Below are 22,500 nucleotides of genomic sequence, written 5' to 3'. Positions count from 1 at the left end.
ATAATTAGTGATTAATTTTGATTAATTAATTAGCAAATAAATAATTTGCCAGATGATGTAGTGGTCTAGATGTTTGGCACTGTGGCCGCAGTTACCAGCTTCGAATACTTACTTAAGCCGCAAGATATGATATTGAAGAGAGAATTGAAATACATGAACGAACAGACAGACAGTCGGACATATGGAGATGAAGAGACAAACGAATAAACCTTTTAAGCTCTAGCTGGCGCTTTTCGACGCTTTTTTCAGTTTCCGGCCTGAAAAGTTCAGCTAATTCTCGCTCGAAATCTTCTCTTAGCTTTCTTTCTACTGATTGTAATCTTCTCTCATCCAGCTATTGTGAATGGATGGATGGATGCGATAATAAGGGTGTAATGGTTAGGATTATAGTTAGTGTTGGTATAATTAATTTGATATAAAGTATGATAGCTATCTTACTGGATCTGTATAAGCAGCTGAATAGCAGTGATGTACGTGCAACGCCAGTAGGCAGTAGCAGACGAGGATTGTTCTGGATGTCAGGCTTCCCGCGTTTAGCATCTTGCTGGTAGAGAGAGAGAGAGAGATAGGAAAAAAATCGGACGAAAAACTGGATAAAAATATTATTGTTCACGAATTAGATACTTTTAATGTTACCGAATGAAAAATATTTATTTCTTTAATTTATTTTGCAGTTATTGTCATTAATGTAATTAAATTCTAAATAAACAAATAAAATTATTATTATTTCTAGATAAATTTTCAATAATTCTGCAATACTAAATTTCCCGGCTAACGCTCTCGCTTTTATAGGCATCGAAAATGTAGAAAAAAACTCAAAATAATAATAATAACAATAATAACATTTATAATAAAAGCTACTTATTACTATTATTATTATATTATAATAATTATAATAAAAGCTACTTATTATTATTATTATTATTGTATTTTCTCTGTGAGTAACGACTTGGTCGATATGAGCGTGTAGAGTTGTCACCTAATTACCGGTTTCTAGTTTGATGTAAGAGAGTGAGAAGTTACTACTGCTACTACTACTGCCGCTACTACTACTAGCATCATTGCTACGACTATTACTACTAATACTGCTACAGTTACTATTTCTGTGTGTTAGGTTGACACGGTCTCACAGTTGATGTAAGAGAGTTTGATTCTACCACCATCACCACTACTACTGCTGCTGCTGCTGCTACTACTACTATCGCTGCTACTGCTACTACTACTAGGACTACTCCTACTAATAACAATAATAATGAAATTGCATGACAGATGTCTTAGAAAACAATTAATCGTCATCATGTTTGTCTTTCGATAAAATGTAACATCTGATAGTTCCGAAAATTTTTACAATTTTTTGCAAAAAATTTTTACGAAAATTTAAAAAAAATTTTTCAAAAGCCGAAGGGACAATTTTAAGGAAATAAAAAATTGTGAGAATATAAAGTTGATTGTATTTACCATGCTTAAATTTTTCTTAAACGTGCAGACGTAAGAAAGCCGGGACCACGTTGGAGTTTGATTCTTCATCTTCCTCCCTCGCCTTCCAGAAAGTCTCGACTATATCAGGCTAAATACTCGGCAACACTGAAAAAATACGGCCTATACCGAACCCAATACTGAAAAAGTACCGATACAATACCACGTTGGAGTTTGATTCTTCATCTTCCTCCCTCGCCTTCCAGAAAGTCTCGACTATATCAGGCTAAATACTCGGCAACACTGAAAAAATACGGCCTATACCGAACCCAATACTGAAAAAGTACCGATACAATATCGTCGTTAGCTATACTTCGATACTAACAACACTGAGTACTACTGCTACTACTACTTTCGATGAGACTACTACAACAACTACAGTTACTACAACAACTGCTACTACTTCCAATGATAATGCATATGCAATTGCATATACTATAATTTTTACGCTATTAAAACTACTACTACCACTCCAAAAAAAACTATTACTACTACTACTACTGCTACTACTACAACTCCAAAATCTATAATTACTACTGCTGCTGCTACTAACACTGCTACTATTACTACAAACTACTATTACTGCTACAACTGATACCTCAATTTTTACATAGAATTGGAAGAACCAGAAAGAATTATTTTCAAAGAACTTCTGTTTTATTGACAAATATATATATATATATATATATATATATATATATATATATATATATATATATATATATAAATACTATAATTATATATATATACTATAATTATATATATAAATATATATATATTAACTTAACTATATCAGATTCACAATTGTAAAATAAGAAAATACAACAAATCGTTCTATATATAGACATATATTCAAATTCGCAGTGATCTTTATAAATAATTGTATTTATGATAGCCTATATATATATATATATATATATATATATATATATATATTATATACATACATAAACATATAACTCTATACAAAGCATACAACAAACAGACAAATACAATACACATGTACATACAAAATTCATCAAAATATACACTAACGCACATACAAACAAATACAAAAACACATGAATCGATTTAACAGCATACAATACATAACAAAAACATGACGAGATGAAATGAGAAATTGTATACATTGTTTCGTGTTTACTACTATTATTATTCCAATAACATTAATAATTTTCTCTGATTTAATCAAAAAAGAAAACAATTTTTTCCACAAATCTTTCCGTAATTTACTTTTAAACAAAAAAGTCAATTTCCTTCGGCTTGGTTATCCATCCGCCAAGCCCCAATTCCTTCAGTCTATCGAAGAATAATCTCTTGATGCACTGGTACGTTTCGGCTTGCTGCTTAAAAGTGAAGTAAGAAGCTGACGACGACGACGACGACGATGATGATGGCGACAGTGGTGGCGATGATAAGAATTCGTACAGAGATGATGACGACGATAGCGATATCGACAATGACGTCATTGATGATGATGGGTCTGGTGATGATGATGATGATTGTTGGTTGTGTGGCGATGATGATGATGAAGAAGACGGTGGCTCTGATGACAATTGTTGGCTGTGTGGTAGTGATGATGACGACGATTGTTGGTCGAGTGGTGATGACGATGATGATGATGATTGCTGGCCATGTGGCGGTGATAATGATGACGATTGTAATGATGATGATGATGTTGTTTGCGGTGGTGATGATGATGATGATGATGGTGGTGATGATGATGATGATGATGGTGGTGGTGGTGATGATGATGATGATGATGATGGAGATGACGATTGCAATGATGATCGACGGTTATGTGACGACGACGACGATGATGATGGCCCTATTGAAATGTCGCCTTTTTCATTGTTTATCTCATTCAAGATGCTATCAATGATACCGGATACATCAACATCAACTGTATTATCATCGTCATCAATGCTGTTGTTGTTGCTGCTGTTGTTGTTGCTGCTGTTGTTGCTGCTGTCGCTGCTGTCTCTGCCACTGCAGAGGTTGTTCGATACTTTGTTGTTGTTGTGGTTGATGATGTTTTTGTTGATGAGGTCTTTATTAATATCGTTGTCGTCAAAGCCTTTGATTTTATTACTGTTGCTGTTATTATTGTTGCTAATGTGGTTGTAATTGTTGATGTTGTTGTTGTTGATATTGTTGTTGATGTTGTTGTTGATGTTGTCGTTGCTAATAATGTTTTTGTCGTTGTTGTTGTTGGTTTGGTGATTAAGAGCCAATAGGACAACGCGTTTGAACTCCTCAAACAGCTCTTTCTTGCATATGCAAGTATTTCGACCGCTGTATAGAAAGGTAAAAGAATTATCATCGCCATCATGTTTTTCATCCTCATCATCATCCTCATCTTCATCACCACCATCTCCACCACCACCATCATAATCTCCACCACCACCATCATAATCTTCACCACCACCATCATAATCTTCACCACCACCATCATAATCTCCACCACCACCATCATAATCTTCACCACCACCATCATAATCTTCACCACCACCATCATAATCTTCACCACCACCATCATCATCACCACCATCGTCATCTTTATCACCACCACCACCATCATCCTCTTCATCACCATCATCTCCACCACCATCATCATCACCAACGTAACTTACTCATTAACGAACTTGCCCGTGGTGCCATCGTACACCTCCACCTTTCTCATACCCTTGTACCACAACATGGCAAGAGCCGACGACTTCTCCGTCTCCAGGTGCTTAAAAAGGTAAGCAAAATTGGTTTGGAGAATTTTGGGGCACGTCAACTTGAAGCCCTTGCATAGGGGGTAGCACGTTTTAATGAGTTGTTGCTGTTGTTGTTGCTGGTAGAAATGATGGTATTTCAATTTCTGCTGTTGATGTTGTTGTTGTTGTTGCTGCTGCTGCTGGAAGCGTTTGACAAGGCGGAGATTGTTGCTGAAGCTGTTGTAGCTACTGGCGGAACTGTTAGTGCCATCGTCGTCGTCGTCTTCGTCGTCGTCATCGTCGTCGTCGTCATCATCAGTGTTGTGGTTGTGGTTGTTGTTGTGGCTGCTGCTGACGTTGTTGACGCTGTTGTTGATGCTGTTGTGGCCGCTAGTGCTGGTACTGCAGCTGTCGTTGATGTTGTTGCAACTGCTGCCACTGACGTTGTTGCTACTTTTGCAGACATTCGTGGCAATGCAACTGTTGCTGTACGTCCTAAAGAGCGCGTGGGCATTGATCAGCGGCTCGCTAAACCTCTTCTGAAGAAGCAGATGTTGCAGCCGATGTTGTTGCGGCAGTTGCAGCTGCAGTAGCTGCTGCTGCTGCGTTATGTTGTTGTTGCTTTTGAAGATTCTGTAATAGAGAGCCCTGCTTGCGTGGCTTGTGGCCGCAAATTCACCTTGAAAGATGAAAGGGTTGTTCACGTTAGCGAGGTGGGTGTATGCAAAAAAAGCCCAACAACTCACCTAAAACCACACTCTCCAGATAGATGGGCCGGACTATGAGTGACAGAAGGGCCCCCTGCAGACCCACCACGTTCCACTTCATGATCTTGTCACTGCAGCACATGGTCCGCAATCTGTTGCCAAACATCAGGCCCACCCACGTCTGGATGAATGACATGTCCGCAGGGATTGCCCCCTCCCCTGGGGGATGAGAAAAAGTTTGTTTTTTATTGGTTAACTGACTGATTGGTTGGTTGGTCGATTGACTGATTGGTTGGTTGGTCGATTGACTGATTGGTTGGTTGGTCGATTGACTGATTGGTTGGTTGGTTGATTGACTGATTGGTTGGCTGGTTGGTTGAATGATTGGTTAGTTGGTTGGTTGGGCGATTGACTGATTGGTTGGCTGGTTGGCTGAATGATTGGTTGGTTGGTTGGTTGGTCGATTGACTGATTGGTTGGCTGGTTGGTCGATTGACTGATTGGCTGGCTGGTTGGTCGATTGACTGATTGGTTGGCTGGTTGGTCGATTGACTAATTGGTTGGCTGGTTGGTCGATTGACTGATTGGTTGGCTGGACGTACCGGCTTCAATCTTGCTCCTCAACAATCCGTGAACGGCGCTTTCCGGAAGGACGGGACCACTGACGTCATCGTTTTCATCATCACCGTCGTTATTATTATTGTTGTTGTTGTTATTATTGTTGTTGTTGTTGCTAGTGTTATTTAGGCTGTTAATCTTTATTGATTTGTCCCTAAATGTGTATATATATATATAAATATATATATATATAATATATATATATATAATATATATATATATATATATATGTACCAAAAAACAATAATAACAATAACAACACAAAAAGTAACAAAGGCAAACAAACAAACTTGGAGAAGACGGCAGCATCGCCACACGGCAACGACGACACGTAGAGGTGAAAGGTCACGGATGGTTTCAAGGTCAAAAGTTCAAGGCCGTTTATAAGGTCGAGGTTGTTTAATAGGTCGAAGTCCTTATTAATAACTGGGTCATGGCTAATTTCTATGTCATGGAAAATATTTGAGTTGCCGTTGGCACCACTGTTGTTAATATTATTATTATTATTATTGTGGTTGTTGTTCTTGTTGTTATTATTATTATTGCTGTTGTTGTTATTATTATTAATATCATTATTATCCTTATTGTTGCTTTTGTTCACATCATTATCATCATCATCATCATCATCATCATCATCATCATCATCACCATCATCATCCTTATTATTATTATTGTTGTTGTTGTTGTTGTTGTCCGGATCAAATTTTTTAATCAGATCAATGAGTTTGGTGAAGTCTTTAACGTCGTCACCATCCTCGTCGTCGTTGTTGTTATTGTTATTATTATTATTATTAATGTTATTGTTGTTGTTGTTGCTATGGAAGCTGAGAAAAATTGACGGTTTTCCGGTATAAAACTTTGAAACTTCTGAGTATAGGAACCTTTTGAAATTAAATGAATCGAATGAATGAATGAATGGATGAATGAATGAATGAATGAGTGAATGAATGAATGAATGAGTGAATGAATGAATGAATGAATGAATGAATGAATGAATGAATGAATGAATGAATGAATGAATGAATGAATGAATGAATGAATGAATGAATGAATGGGATAAATAGATGAATGAACGGTGGATAAATAAATAAATGAATGATTATATGAATCAATGAATGAATGATGAATGTATGTAGTGTCCTTCTGAAATATTCCAACTATAATTAAGTGCAATCATCATAAGTTTACTTATTTGTCATAAAAACATTAACAACAACAACAATAATAATTATTATTATTATGTTTATTTCATAATAATTATAATTATTATTATTACTACAGAAACCGGATATAAATAATTAATTTGTCTATCATTTCGGTAAAAGACTGAATGGCGTTTTGCAATATTATGAAAATTAAATCGGCTAATTTATCAATCAATCATTCATTCAAATGTTTCTTCTTTTAATTCAACCAATCAATCCATCATTCATTCATTCATTCATTCGTTCGTTCGTTCATTCAATCAATCATTCATTCATTCATTCATTCATTCATTCCATCAATCAATTTACAGACCAACCAACTGACTGACCAACCGATCAATCAATCAATCAATCAATCAATCAATCAATCAATCAATCAATCAATCAATCAATCAATCAATCAATCAATCAATCAATCAATCAATCAATCAATCAATCAATCAATCAATCAATCAATCAATCAATCAATCAATCAATCAATCAATCAATCAATCAATCAATCAATCAATCAATCAATCAATCAATCAATCAATCAATCAAACAACCAGCCATCCAATCATTTGATAAGCTGGCTAATCAACCAAACTAATCAAACAAACAATCAGTCAATCATTAAACAAATTAATCAAAGAGAGAGTGAGAGTGATAAAGAGCGGAAAAAAAGAAAAAGAGCGATATAGAGAGAGAAAGAGAGAGAGAGAGAGAGAGAGAGAGAGAGAGAGAGAGAGAAAGAGAGAGAGAGAGAAATTAAATTAAGTGAAATAATTGCAGAGATCCTACAAGTAAATAAGTAAATAAATAGATAGCTAGATAGAAACACCATTACACATAATAATTGACCAAATGAGTTAGGTTAGATAGATTAACATACAGTAAATTTGATTAGAAGAGGCAAACAGAATTGTGGTAACATTAAAATTTAGGGGATAAAAGATAAAATCAACAACGACAGTAACAACAACAACAACAACAACTTCAACAATAAAAACGTCTACTGTAATACTATTATTGCGATTTCACGACAAACAACAACACCTATGATAACAAAATCTTATCGGCGACCAGAAATAAATAATAAAATAAATAAATAAACAAATAATAATAAAATGGAATTTTTATTTTCGGCTTTTTCAAGGGAGTCTGACCAAAAAAGCGGTCGGGCCGATAGCTTTAGTGATAAGCTAAGTAGTAAATACACAGTCAGCCTTTTGTCACTTTTCGCCTTGCTTTCCAGCTCAACGTAAGATACGTTCAAAAATTATTTCATTTTTTTACGGTCATAATTATTATATTGAATAAGAATTATATCATTTGTATTTAGTTACCTACTTAATTTTAATTATTAATAATAAGTCACGTCTTAATTGACAGTTTAATTATAGATGAACCTATAAGCTGTTGGTGCCCAACTGAATTTACATCAAGTCAGACTGACTACGTTACCAAGGTAGGCCGTATATTAATTAATTAATTACCTAATAAATTTTTAATTATCACACACACACACACTCACACACACATACACGTACGTACGTACGTACACACACACACAGTACTGTTGGACCTCGATAACGTTCAGTGTACCGGACAGCGTGGCAGTCAGGAACACTAAAGAGAGGCGTCTTATCAGTTTCTACCAGTGGGTGAGTCTCATGTTGGCATTCCAGGCTTTTCTCTTCTACCTACCAAATCCCCTATGGAAAATTTTTAGCAAAAAATCCGGATTAGCACTTAGTTCCGTGACGGATGCTTCGTCAACGTGTCGCAAGTGTCCGGATCTCGAGGAGTCGGAGAACAATTTGAGATACGTCGCCAGTACGTTGTTCAATTATCTAAACACCATCGGGAAAACCCACAAAAGTAGAGGAATTTTCGAGAGAGTGGTGTGGGTGCCGGGAGGTAATTACATGTCATTCCTCTACCTCTTCATCAAATGTTTGTACATGGCAAACGCAGTTGGGCAGCTGTACATGCTGAACTCTTTCCTCGGCTACAAATACAGTTTATACGGTCTCGAGGTCTTGAACAACATTTCAACAAATTCAGAAGTTTTCCAATCGAAAAGATTTCCAAAGTATGCTTACTGCACGCCGACAATAAGGGTCTTGAATAACAACCACAAGTACATAGTGCAGTGCGCTCTACCTATGAACATGCTGTACGAAATGATCTTCCTCATCATCTGGTTCTGGTTGGTCATCGTCATGGTGACCACAGCTTCTAGCCTATTGAAGTGGCTGGCGCTAACTTTCGTGCGCCACTTACAGTGCAGCTACGTTTTAGAAATGTTGCGGCAGTCCGGACAGCTGCAGCAGAGATTCGGGAGCTGCAGCAGCAGTAGCGAGGAGTACCAGAAAGAACAAGTCGAGGTAGATCAGTTCGTGAGCTCCTTCTTAAGGAGAGATGGATGCTTCATACTGATGATGATTGATGAGAACGCTGGGTCGTGGGTCACGTCGAAAGTTATGGGAGAACTTTGGTTGAAGTATTTGGAGAAGAAATCCATCAGGAAGAAAATTATTCCTGAAAAGTGTTTGGAACTGTTGAAAGGAATATCAGACGAAGGCATTGAACTTGATAACACCGCGTGCCCATCAAAAAATTCATCTCTCGAGGAGGTTTGCTTGAAAATGGCTTGAGCAGCATTGTTTAACGGTCTCGCATCTATTTTGAATATTTCCTAATATCTTTTTTTAGCGATTTAACAAGTACTGTTTAGATTAAATTATAATTTTGAGATTTTTTTTTTCATAAAATTCGTCCATTAGTTTATATATATTTGTGATTATTATTCATTATTTACTTATTGTACTTTTTACTTATTGTACTCAATTTTTGCAATAATATAAATAGAAAAAATTGAGCTTAGCTCTTCTCATTATGTGGAATGATAATAAATGAATCAGTCCCGCCACTTCAAAAAAAAAAAAAAAAATTAAATCCAACGCAACGAAATCAACAGTTTCAAAATGTCAAAAGCATCGAAGCATTCGTTAATTTAATAAGTACACGAAAAGTACTGCGAAGTACAAAACAGCAGCAAGTAAGCGCACACGAACTAACAGCCTGAAATGACAAATCATACTGCTGATAAAACTCATCAATAACGCTAAACAGGCACGGATGGCTTTAATAAAAACTGCAAAAGTGCAACGACATTCGAACGAAACATCAGCAAGTACATTTTAAGTGCATTTCAAGTGCATTTTGAGTACATTTCAAGTACATATCAACTAGAGTTCAGGCACATACCTCAGAAATCCTCTCCTGACGATAACTTCGGCGTGTGAATCGTTAACCGAGAGGCCATCCAGACTCAAGTGCTGGCTTGAAATACATCTGTTTCCTACTCGTATTAGCGCGTATTGTTCGTGTTTGCGCGTATTGTGTGTGTGTGTATTGTGTGTATTAGTGTATTGTGTGTGTGTGTGTGTGTGTGTGTGTGTGTGTGTGTTAGCGTATTGTCGTTGCGTATTTGTGTGTATCGGTTATAAATAATATCGCTTTTTCACTTTTATTCAATCAGACAAAGCCAAAAAGCAAGAATTATTGGGGAGACCAAAAAAGAAAATTAATTCTTATTTGTATAATAATAAACGATAATAATTATATTAAATAATAATAATAAACAACAATAACAATAATAATAATAATAATAATGATGATGATGATGATAACGAAAATTATGATGACAATGATAAAAAGATCAAACTGACCAGTCCCAAGGCTAATGACCTCCAGACACCATCTCTTACCATCGCTATCCCAGTAGACAAAGTCATCACCACTATCACCACCATCATCATCATTATCATCGCTACTACCATCATCATTACTACCACCATCGACCTTAGGTTTGCCATTTTTAGTGGGTTCAATACTACTACTACTGCTGCTGTTACTACTACTATTACTACTACTACTATTATTAATATTATTATTTATATTATTATTATTATTATTATTACTGCAGCTGCTGTTGATGCCACAGCCGCTGTTACTATTATCAATACTGCTAACGTTAAAACTAACGCTACTGGTGTATTCATTGAAACTAGAATTTTCATTATAATTATTATCATTATTATTATCATCATTATTATTATCAATATTATTATTATTACTACTACTGCTATTGTTATTACTATCGAGACAGTTTGCATCATCATCATCATCATCATCATCATCATCATCATCATCATCATCATCATTCACATTGATACCATCGTCAGGTATCTTCTTTCCAATAGTATCTTTAGTATCATCTTCACAGTCACCATTACGACTAACGCCATTGATACAACCACTTTTACGAGCAGCTACTTGCGAATTATCGTTATTATTCCGATATTTCGTATTAATACCATCCAGACCAGTATCACGACAGATATCATCATCATTATGATAGGTATCATTATTAGTTTTTGAGATTTTCTCGATGATACCGCTACTATCACCTTCTTTATCACATTTGGGATACTTCATAATGATACCTGACAGTACCTTTCTACCGCAAAAAGCTGTCGGGTTCTCTAGGATTTTCTTCGTGTATTCTAAGTTTACTAGGCATGTAACTTGATTTTCCAGTGATTGATTGGGTTGATGTAGAAATTCTTTTAACTGTGTGTGTGTGTGTATGTTTGTGAGTGTGTGTATGTCTGTGTGCGTGTATTCGTGTGTATGTATTTGGAAGATGTTTCAAAATGGTTTAAAATGATACAAATGGTTTTTGCTTGGTTGTTTTTGTACACATGTGCACCATGAAACGTGTCTCTGTATGTTTGTATGCGCGTATGCCAAACAACACACACACACGCAACAATACAACACACACACACAATAAAACACACACACACACAATAACACACACAAACATACACACAAACAAACAAACACACAAACACACACAAACCTCTTGCTGTTTCTCTGTGACAATTTCCCTCCAAGCCACATAGGCAGCGCCGGCCCTGGCTTCCTTCTTCGAGTGAGCGATGACGCGCGTGTAGGGGCAGCCGTTGACGACAGCCACCATCGTGAATCTGGGTCAGGGCGACGACGACGACGACGACGACGATGATGATGGTGGTGGTAACAGTTATGGTGGTTATGAGTTCAATGAAAAACAAAGCAATCTGATGTGAAACAAAAGAACACGAGACAAATCAACGCTACATGCACGTACAATAAAATAACACGATACAACGAAACCAAAGAAACTCACAAAAGTTAACAAAATTAGCATACCCCCAACTAAACAGCAATGAAATCAGCACATCCCTATCAAACCTGGATATAAGCACATCTCCACACAAAGCAGAGAAACCAAATTGCATACTTAAAAAACACCACAAAACACACATTCCAACAAAAGCACCAGCTCATCCCTACATAAAATCATCACTTTCTTATATAAAATCAGTACATCTCCACAATGAAACAAGCACATCCCTACATCGGCTTATGATCCGGACCCTCAGGGGGGCCACTCTCCATGATGTTGACGACGGACTTGCTGTATTGCGCGTACTCCATCAGCATACTTATCGGACTCTTGTCGCCAAACGCCTTGCTCAGTTCATGCTGGATGTCTGAGAATTTCACGTACCTAAAATTAGGGATTGTATTATAATTCCACTAATCGTTTGTATTTATATAGCACTTTTTATTGACTAAAATTAGCAAAAGTGTTCTCTAAATGTGAAATGGTGTGATTAGATTCAATCAAGCCAACAAACTCGGTGTTTGTATGTGTCTGTGTGCGTATGTATGTGCGCGTTTGAATGTGTATGTATGTAGGTATGTATCTATGTGTATATATATATATATATATATATATTTATTTATTTATTTATTTATTTTATTTTCAATAAGGGAACCAAATAAGTTTAAATGAAAAAACTTGTGGAGAGGCCACCCTAAGTACTTTACTTGAGATATATATGCAATTTAAAACAGAACAGAAAATATACAAATTAAATTTCAATGCATGCAAAAATCGATAAATATAGTCAGTAGGATTAACACTCGAAAAACAAAGTTAATATCTGAACATATAAGTATATACAGATATTACTAATGAATCTACAATCAAAAACAGAAAGTAGATTGGCAATGTGAGATAATTTATAGTATTTGATACAATAATTAAAAGTATGGATTGATTGAAGAGATGAATAAACGAGTCTAAGTGGACAGAAACATATGCTGAATTTAAAATAATTATTAGCGATGAAATGAGCCATATATAGTGTAATATATAAAAGGTTAAGATTTAGATGGTGGTGTCGGGATCAAGCAAATTTAACCGCGATCTCAGTTTAATTTTAAAATGGTACAATTCAGTGATAACCCTAATATCTGGGGGTACAAATAATTGCCAGATCTTAGGGCCCAAAATTTTAAGACTAGTTGCAACGAGCTTAAGGCGGGTTTNTGATGGATAAATAACAGACGCGTGTCTTGTGTTCAATATTTGGACGGAATTACTATAAATATAAAAGTTAGAAAAAGAGGGAGGGAGTAAGTTGTTCAGAAATTTAAAAACAAAAATAGCCGTGAAGTAGATGTAAAGGCAAGGTAGTGACAAGATATTGTGCTCGACGAAAAAGGATCTCGTGTGAGAATAAGGTTTAAGATTAAATATTAGACGGATGGCTCTTTTCTGAGAAACATGCAGACAGTTAAGATGACTTTTAGGACTGTGACCCCAAAGAAGTATACAGTAAGTTAGATAGGAGTAAGTTAGATAGGGTTAGATATATATATATATATATATATGTGTGTGTGTGTGTGTGTGTGTGTGTGTGTGTGCGTATGTGTGTGTGTGTATTGCAAACAAAAATGATAAAATTAAAATCATCCCATTAAAGAGAAACGCCTCCGCCAGGCTAAAAACAAAAGAATCCAGGACTAACTTGGAGACAGCCATACTGCAGTAGATTTTATCCCTCTCGTATGAGCTCCTCTTGACATTTTGGAATTGGGATTTGAAAATGTCCGACTCGATGATGGAGGTGATGACTTCATCTGAGAGAGATATGGTTGGCCGGCAGCCTATGCTAGTATTACAACTACTGCTACTTATGTTGCTAATGTTAACGCCACTCGTGTTATTATTATTATAAGTAATAGTAGTAGTGGCAGCAGTAGTAGTAGTAGTAGAGTTATTATTATTATTGTTGTTGTTGTTGCTGCTGTTAATACAATTGTTAATGTTATTAATGTCGTTTGAAGTTATTTTAGCATCGTTAGACTGATTGTGACAATCATTCTCGAGATGGTGATGATTATTATCGTCATTATTGTTACTATTATGATTATTATTATTGTTATTATTTTTATTAACTGGTAGCATAGTTTATTTTTTGTTAGAGTTAATTATAAAGAACAGCTGGAATATTTATAAACAAAATTTTTTTTAAATAAATACTGATTCAAATTAAAATAATCAATAAAGGTTTATTTCATTTAATTATGATTTAAATTAAAAATTTGATTTATATTATAAACATACATGTATAAAACATACAATTGAGCCAATATACCATTACAAAATTTTACAAACAAATCAATACACATATACAATAGCATGTAAGCATGCAATTATTTATATATATACAAAAGCATACAAACAAGCAATGATTTATCATTTTATTATAGTATAGTTTTCAGTAAAAGTAAGTAGTCTAGTATCTAGTTGAATGGAAAAATTGTTATAATATAATTACTTACATTATATTATAATATAATAATACTAAATATAATTTTTATATTATAAGGTTACTATGAAGTATGGTAAAACAGAGAGTAGAGCTAACAAATTACTATTATAATATAATTATTATACTATAAAAAACTAAAACAGTTAGAAGATAATAAAATAAAGTAAAGATAGTAGTAGAATAAATAAAATGGAGAACATGTTTTTTACAATTTTTTTCAGAATTTTTAAAATTAAATATGCAAACTCACTTTTTTATGATTTTCAACAAATAAATTTAATTATCAAATAAACAAGTTAAAAAATTAATTTAGTTATAATTTTAATTTCACACAAAAAAGAGCCAGAAAAAATATTCTTTGTTTTAATTCATTTATAAATTACCAAAAATAAATTTAATTTTAGTTTAACTGAAAAAGTTAATGCCAAAGGAACGTAGGAACAAAGGAACGAACGAATTTTTAATTCTTTCCCGAACTAATTCCGGAAAAACTTGATTCGAAATGAAAAAATTCCGAAGGCATTTAAATTTTAAATGTACACAAAATTTAAAAAGCACGAAAAGTGAAATGCTATCTCAAATAAAGGTGTGTCTTTTTTTTCTATGCTTTTTTACTTGATACAACATTTGAACCTTACGCACTGTTACAATGCAATATCATACACTTTGCAACACACAATACTTGTATCAACATACAATATTTGTATCAACATACAATGTTTGTATAAACATACAATGTTTGTATCAATATACAATATTTGTATCAACATACAATGTTTGTACAAACATACAATATTTGAACGTACTTCGGTTTTTTGTTCTTGAAGAAGTATTAGAGGGAGAATTATTATGAGTAAAAAAACACTCTTATATAATACGTGTCATGAATATTAGTGTATAAATAAATAAATACAAATAAACCCCACACACACACACACACACACACACACACACACACACACACACACACACACACACACACACACACACACACACACACACACACACACACACACACACACACACACACACACACACACACACACACACACACACATTAATAAAATGTCTAAATGTCATGTGAATGCGTTATAAAGACGTTGTGAAAATAAAATACTAAACTTAAAAAATACTACATTAAATAATATTGCGATATAAATATTGTAGCAGTAACAGTATAGCAGTTACTCATCACCATCTCTATCATCACAAACCACCATCGTCATCATCATTATCGTCATCGTTATGGAAAACTCTGAAGATAAAAATAGAACAGAGGACAGCCAATAGCAGGCAAGGCAGTACCAGCATTCTCCGTGACCTGTGGACACAATTTAATAAATTACATTCAAATAATTCGTCAATATTTTCTAAAAAAAAACAAAACATTTTTATTACAAAAATTATAAGTCTATGCCATCATCATCATCCTCATCATCACGTGACCTGGAAGCCCTAAACGACGACACCGTAGTCGCTATGGCAACTAAAATAGCGGCAACGATAGAAAGGACGTGATTGGCTATCGAGATGGCCACGTGAGTCACTCTCTGGAAGCTGATTGGTTGAGGTTTCAGTAGACTACTTCCGGTGAATTTGTGGCTGTTGATGATGTTGTTGTAGTTGCAGTAGTTGCTGTTGCTGTCGTTTGTGTGGTTGTGCAGTTGTTCCAAGAGGTCAAACTGTTGTAGACGATGTTGATGATGATGTTTATGTTTGAACTTACTGTTCAAATTATAATTCATCATCATTATCTACAACGATAGATAAATATATCGTCATCATCATCATCATCGTGACCTTTTCCTTGCAGTAGTTGACCACATCTTGACCGTCCTTGAACTTTTCCTCTACCTTCAGTGAAAGTTTCTCTTCCAGGTGAACTATATCCTGGATGAATGAATGAATGAAAAAATGAATAAATAAATGATTGATAGATTGATCGAGTGATCCATTCATTGCGCGATTGATTGATTAAATAAATGAACGAATGGTTGAAAGCATAAATGAAAAATTCAATCTATCAATTTGTTAACCAACCAACCAACTAGCCAACCAACCAGCCAACCAACCAGCCAACCAACCAACCAGTCAACCAACCAGCCAACTAACCAACCAGTCAACCAACCAGCCAACTAACCAACCAGCCAACCAATCAGCCAACCAACCAACCAACCAACCAACCAGCCAACCAACCAGCCAACCAACCAACCAGCCATTTTAAGACAGACAATCTCATTAGTCTGCCTGCTCAAAAGATGCTTAAGTTTCTTTTGCATGTGTGTCCGCCTCTCGGATGCCTCTAGCAAACACTGTCTCTGATCAGCAAGACTTCTGAACTGTAGCTGAATACAAAATTATAGTCATAATTAATAATAATAATTATAATAATAGGAATAATAATAATAATAATAATTCAATAATAATAATAATTTAATAATAAAAAATAATAATGACGAGGATCATTCGGTGAAAGTAATTGGCAATTTTAGAAACGCATCTGAAGGGCTGTTTCTTCACCTCGACCATCAAAACAACACGAGATAAAATATAATAAAAGTAACAATTAATAAGAAAAATAAGAATAATAAGATCACTACAACTACTACTGCTACAACTATTATTACGACTACTACTACTACTACTGCTACAACTGCTATTACGACTACAACAACAACTACTACTACTACTACTACTACTACTGCTACGACTACTACTACTTCTACAACAACAACAACAACTACTACTACTTCTACTACTACTATAATTAAAAATAAATAATAGTAATAAGCCGGACATTGATCTGGTCGAGGGCGCTTCTAATCCTTTCGTTCTCCGTCTTTCTCTCTCTCACTATCATCATCAACTCTTTTAGCATCATTCTCGATCTTATCTTTACGTCATCATTACCATCATCATCGTCATCAATCTTTTTATTATTATTATTATAATTATTATCATTATTATTATTATTATTATTATTATTATAATTATTATAATTATTATCATTATTATTATTATTACATTCATCATCGTAATAGCAATAGAAGGTTGATTTACTGGCGGCTTTGTTAATTTTATTATTTCTATTATTATTACCATTATTATTTATTTTGTTATTGTTATTATTATTATTATTATTATTATTATTATTATTATTGTGATCTTTATTATTGTTATCTTCGTAATATTTACGGTCTTTGGGAGAAATGAAGTAGGGCGACGGGCTGTTGAGGCTTGACCTCGGCGATAAGTCGACTTCGGATTTAGACTTTTGCCTGGTGACGATGATGATGATGATGGCGCTGTTGTTGATGATGATGATGGTGGTGATGATGATTCTAGTTATGATGATGATGGTAATAATGATGGTGACGACGACGACGATGATGACGATGAAGATGATGACGACGATTCTATTCTTGATAACGATTAAAAAAGTATAACTAGTAGCAATAACAACCTTAGGTTCATAAGCATCTGCTTTGGCCTTTTATTATTATTATTATTATTGTTATTATTATTGTTATTATTACTGTTATTATTATTGTTATCATTATTATTGTTGTTGTTGTTATTGTTCGTGCATTTTTGGATTTTCTCTTTCCCAGCTAAATTGGGATGAATGCTTGTTTGAACGAATGCAAATGCTGATACTACCATCGTCATCATCATCATCTACATCGTCATCACCATCAACATTATCATCATAGTCATGATCATCATCACCATCTTCATCGTCGTCATCATTATCACTAGCACAGCAGCAGCAGTAGCGTCATCATCATCGCCACCATTATCATCATCAAGACTCACTCATATCAGCAATGTTATCAGCACTACCGGACAGACTGCCATTGAAATTGAATCTCGGAATTAGGCGGGAGATACTGAATGATGGGGATTTCTCCGGAGATCTGCGATGACGTCATCGTCATCATCATCGTCACCATCAATATCATCATCATCATCATCGTCACCATCATCATCGTCGTCGTCATCATCATCCTCATTATAATCACCATCATCGTCATCATCATCGTCACCATCATTATCATCACCATCATCATCATCATCGTCACCATCAGTATCATCATCACTATCATCATCACCATCATCATCATCGTCGTCATCACCATCATCATCATCTTACTTGTGGACAGAACTGCCATTAATGCTGATATTATTACTATTATTATTATTATTTTTATTATTATTTTTCTGATACGGTAAGCTGTATCTTCGCTCGTTCTTCAGATCCATCAATCTTGAATAAATGAATGAGGGCAATGATAATCATCACTATCATCATCACCGTTATCATCATCATCATCATCGTCATCATCACTGTATCGTCATCATCATCATCATCCTTGTATCATCATCGTCATCATCATCGTAATCATCGTCTTACTTACTTTTTCACGTAACCCTGTTTTTTATACTGGTAGTGGCCGATGCACTGGTTGAACTTGCAGTTGTTCTTCTCGAAGTTGGATTTCAATTTGGAGAGTTGGGCCCTGTCCAGTGTGGATTCGCTATCTCTCAAGTATTTCTCCACATTCTCTGACGTATTAATGATAAAAATAATTAAAACGTAATATTACAACAATAACAGACACACACACAAACCCACACACACAAACAAACAAGCACACAAACACACAAATTCGCACATACAAAGTGCATTTCAGCTTGCGTGAATTAATGCACTACGTCAATTGATAGGCGGTAGGGAGAATCCGTTTGCATTTGAACCAGGTCACGCGCCATCAACGTCATCATAGCTCTCACCTTCTTTGAACCTAATTTGCATCTGGATGTAGTAATTATACTTATTTATCTTCAGCACCAAATCATCTTGGCTGCATTTGGCGTTTTTAATCTGGATTGGCAAACCGTCTACTTCCGTGGTACCACTAGCAGCCGTAAAAGCCGCTGCAGTTGCAGTAGTAGAAATAGTCTTATTAGAAGTAACAGTAGACGTTATAGTAGTATTATTTGCACTATTATTAGTAGTAGTAGTGGTAGTTGATGTTGTTGTTATATTAGTGAAGCTAGTTGTAGTACTAGCAGTATTTGCTATAATGTTAGTTTTAGTAGTGGCTGATGTAGTGGCGACAGTAGCGATTGTAGTAAAACTACCAGCAGGACAAGCTGAAGTATTGGTAGTAATACTACTTTTATTAGTAGTAGCCATGTTTGTGGCAATAGTATTAGCAGCTGTAGTGATTGTTTTAGTAGAAGTAGCAGAAGTAGCTGCAGTAGTAGTAGTGGTAGTAGTAGCAGTCGTAGTAGTAGTATTTGCAGTATTTTTTGTAGCTACATTATTGAGAGATGCATTGCTGCCTGAATTCATCTGAAATTTACAAAAACCAAAGTTAGAAGATGGGTATGAATGAATGAATGAATGAATAAATGAAAAAAAAATGAAAAATGATATATAATTAATAAATTATGCAAATTAATAGAAATATATTTGAAAAAACGAATGAATTATATAGCGATGAATGGATGTATATGCAATATACATGCAAATATATGAATGTATTAGGCACATGAAGGGAAAAATCAATGAAAAAAGCCTTAGAAATAAATGAATGCATATGCAAATTAGTGAGCAAATCATACTAATCAATTAAAGAATGAAGTGTCACTATTGGTAGTTGCAGTATATTTTAAACTTTTATGTTGCCTTTGAAACGTTTTTTTCATATAAAATAAATTTATTTAAACATCATGATAAAACAAATGAAATCTTGTGCCTGCCATTTATAAAACTAAACAATCAAATTATATATAAATAATTCATTCAATTTAAGACATATTCCAAAAAAAAATATATAGAACAATAAATCCATTTTTCTATTTAAACTTTAATTAATTAAAAAAAAATGAAATAAGTTTCTCCACAAAGGATATCTAACTAACAATGGAGGAGATGGAGAAGCGCTTTTTGTCCTTAGTGAAACTTTTACTGATATTATTATTATTGCAATCGCTAATTGAATTATTGTTATTATTATTATTGTTATAATTATTATTATTCTTATTATTATCTGCCACAGGACTTAGGAACCAATTGGCCGAGGACAAAGAAGACGACGATGACTTTTTGGACATTTTAAATTTAAATACTTTAAATTAAAACATCATTTAAATAATGAATAAATTCAATAATTAAATAGATTAAAAATTTTAATTAAATCATATTTTATGCAGACTTTTGTCTCATTTTGATTTATTTTGGAAGAATTTCATAATTTCCGTAATGGAATTTCCGGCCTATTTAAAGAACATTAAAGGTGAGAAAAGATAATAAATATGTTATGGGTAATATTTTTTAAAACTGATCCAACCAGGTAAACGTGAATTTATCATCAAATTTAACGGTTTTAAAAGTTTTATCAAACATTTTTTAGTTTTTATACGTGATTTGTGTACTCTTTGGTATATAAATTTGTTCATAATTGAATGTTTCATCCATTTTTTAACTTCTAAAACTCATTAAAGAACCTTATTCTAGTTATGTGTGCTGAACAAGTTTATTCAAATCTACATCGTCATCGTTGTCGTCATTATCATATGATTGTGGGTAACAAAATCCTCATTTAACACTATCATGATACCCATATATCAGTTCTCTCACTCTCTCTCTCTCCCTCTCTCTTTTTCACTATATCAATCTCTTTCTCTCTTTCGGGATGATAATGCCGTATCAAATTGTTGTGTATTTCTGTCAAAGTGTCAATTTAAATGCAGTTCGTAACAAGTTAAAATGCAAATATCCTAACCAAACAAAGTGAATTACCTAAAAACTCGTCATACATAGACATTATACATTATAACAATTTACATACATACATACACAAATAAATACGTTTATAGAGTTCTAGAAATATATATACAGATGTATATTTTGTATATTATCACTTAGAAGTATACTATATACATACAAACATGTTAGTATGTATACAAGAAACATACAAACCTACAGCGATGGGTGTTTTAATTCAAGTGTTATAGTTAAGAATCAATGCTCTCGTATCGAAATCAAAGCATTTATCAGTAAATAAACAAGCGGATAAGTTATATATAATTAAATATATACTTATATATCTGTATAAACATCAATGTTAGTTAAATTACCTTTCAAAAATCATTTTTTGTTATCACTTATGACATTTTTTAAAAATAATTCTTTAATTTAGGCCTAATTTGCTAGCCAAGATGCTGTTTTAGTGTGATTCGTGCTGAAAAGTCATATTATTTTAGTAGATTTAGTTTAGAAATATGATTATTCTGGTATATTTGAGCTAAAAATTTATGTTTTTTTTATGAATTTAAATATTTTAACCACGTATTTGACATAAAAATTGATATTTATTTAAGATTATATATATATAAATGAAAAAATTATTATAATTAAAACTGGAGTTCATTTTTAGCCTGACAATTTAAACTAATGTTTACATAACAATCGAACCATTGATAAAATGTAAAAAGTCTCCGTTTCCAATCTCGAGATAGAAAAAAACCGGGTGAAGATTCCTAAAGATAAAACATCATTCTGCCTAATTTTAGTGTGGTTAGATGAAATTGACGGCCAGAAAGTATGAAGTTTGCCGAGCATTTATCTGCCCACATCACTCCAGAATGGAGGAAGCAGTACATCAATTATGAAGTAGGTTGCCATGGGAAATTATTATTTTTTTATTTGAATTCAATTTTAAATTATTAATTAATTATTTGATTTAATTAAAAGTTGATTGAATTGTTAGGTAAATGAATAATATTATTACATATTGGTTTAATTTTTAATAATTTTAGTTTTATTTGAAATAAATTGGTACTTTAAAGTTTAAAGTTTTTTAAAACCAAACTTTTAACAATATTTTCAAAAATTTTAACTGTTACTACTGCTACTGCTACTACTGTTTCTACTACTACTACTACTACTACTACTACTACTACTACTACTACTACTACTACTACTACTACTACTACTACTACTACTACTATTACTACTACTACTAATAATAATAATAATAATCTTTATAATAATAACATC

At 33.8% G+C, this 22,500-nt stretch overlaps 4 protein-coding genes across 4 annotated transcripts in view; 1 reads left to right on the top strand and 3 right to left on the bottom strand.

Annotated features, from left to right (window-relative positions):
• The window catches only part of HELRODRAFT_179750 (hypothetical protein), a gene marked incomplete at both ends in the record, with an annotated part of 651 nt that extends 111 nt beyond the window's left edge, over nucleotides 1-540 (bottom strand). The window contains 2 exons of the mRNA XM_009028553.1: nucleotides 210-334; nucleotides 439-540. Coding sequence (XP_009026801.1) covers nucleotides 210-334; nucleotides 439-540 — 227 coding nt within the window. The remainder of the gene's footprint in view (nucleotides 1-209; nucleotides 335-438) is intronic.
• A 1,667-nt stretch (nucleotides 541-2,207) lies between these two features.
• On the bottom strand, nucleotides 2,208-6,817 carry HELRODRAFT_193656 (hypothetical protein; the record flags this gene model as incomplete). Its single annotated transcript, XM_009028552.1, has 7 exons — nucleotides 2,208-2,959; nucleotides 3,362-3,771; nucleotides 4,122-4,857; nucleotides 4,925-5,104; nucleotides 5,488-5,657; nucleotides 5,794-6,048; nucleotides 6,789-6,817. The coding sequence occupies 7 exons, from the start codon at nucleotides 6,815-6,817 to the stop codon at nucleotides 2,712-2,714; spliced, it is 2,028 nt and encodes a 675-aa protein (XP_009026800.1). The 3' UTR covers nucleotides 2,208-2,711.
• Nucleotides 6,818-7,814: 997 nt separating this feature from the next.
• HELRODRAFT_179748 (hypothetical protein) lies at nucleotides 7,815-9,347 on the top strand (the record flags this gene model as incomplete). The annotated part of the gene is made up of 3 exons (XM_009028551.1): nucleotides 7,815-7,948; nucleotides 8,080-8,155; nucleotides 8,262-9,347. The coding sequence occupies 3 exons, from the start codon at nucleotides 7,815-7,817 to the stop codon at nucleotides 9,345-9,347; spliced, it is 1,296 nt and encodes a 431-aa protein (XP_009026799.1).
• A 594-nt stretch (nucleotides 9,348-9,941) lies between these two features.
• Nucleotides 9,942-20,669, bottom strand: HELRODRAFT_193655 (hypothetical protein; the record flags this gene model as incomplete). Its single annotated transcript, XM_009028550.1, has 16 exons — nucleotides 20,361-20,669; nucleotides 19,224-19,788; nucleotides 18,848-18,995; nucleotides 18,583-18,696; nucleotides 18,246-18,346; nucleotides 17,893-18,040; nucleotides 17,396-17,707; nucleotides 17,227-17,356; nucleotides 16,646-16,774; nucleotides 16,230-16,319; nucleotides 15,876-16,111; nucleotides 13,623-13,901; nucleotides 12,161-12,313; nucleotides 11,621-11,747; nucleotides 10,932-11,328; nucleotides 9,942-10,054 (listed from the first exon to the last, which is right to left on the bottom strand). Exons 1-16 carry the CDS (start codon nucleotides 20,550-20,552, stop codon nucleotides 9,942-9,944), a joined length of 3,234 nt encoding a protein of 1,077 aa, XP_009026798.1. The 5' UTR covers nucleotides 20,553-20,669.
• Nucleotides 20,670-22,500: the final 1,831 nt, after the last annotated feature.

This window comes from Helobdella robusta (genome assembly GCF_000326865.2).
Source record: "Helobdella robusta unplaced genomic scaffold HELROscaffold_56, whole genome shotgun sequence".
Taxonomy (NCBI): domain Eukaryota; kingdom Metazoa; phylum Annelida; class Clitellata; order Rhynchobdellida; family Glossiphoniidae; genus Helobdella; species Helobdella robusta.
Note: the sequence above shows the minus strand (reverse complement) of the source record. Positions and strands in the feature narration are given on the sequence as shown.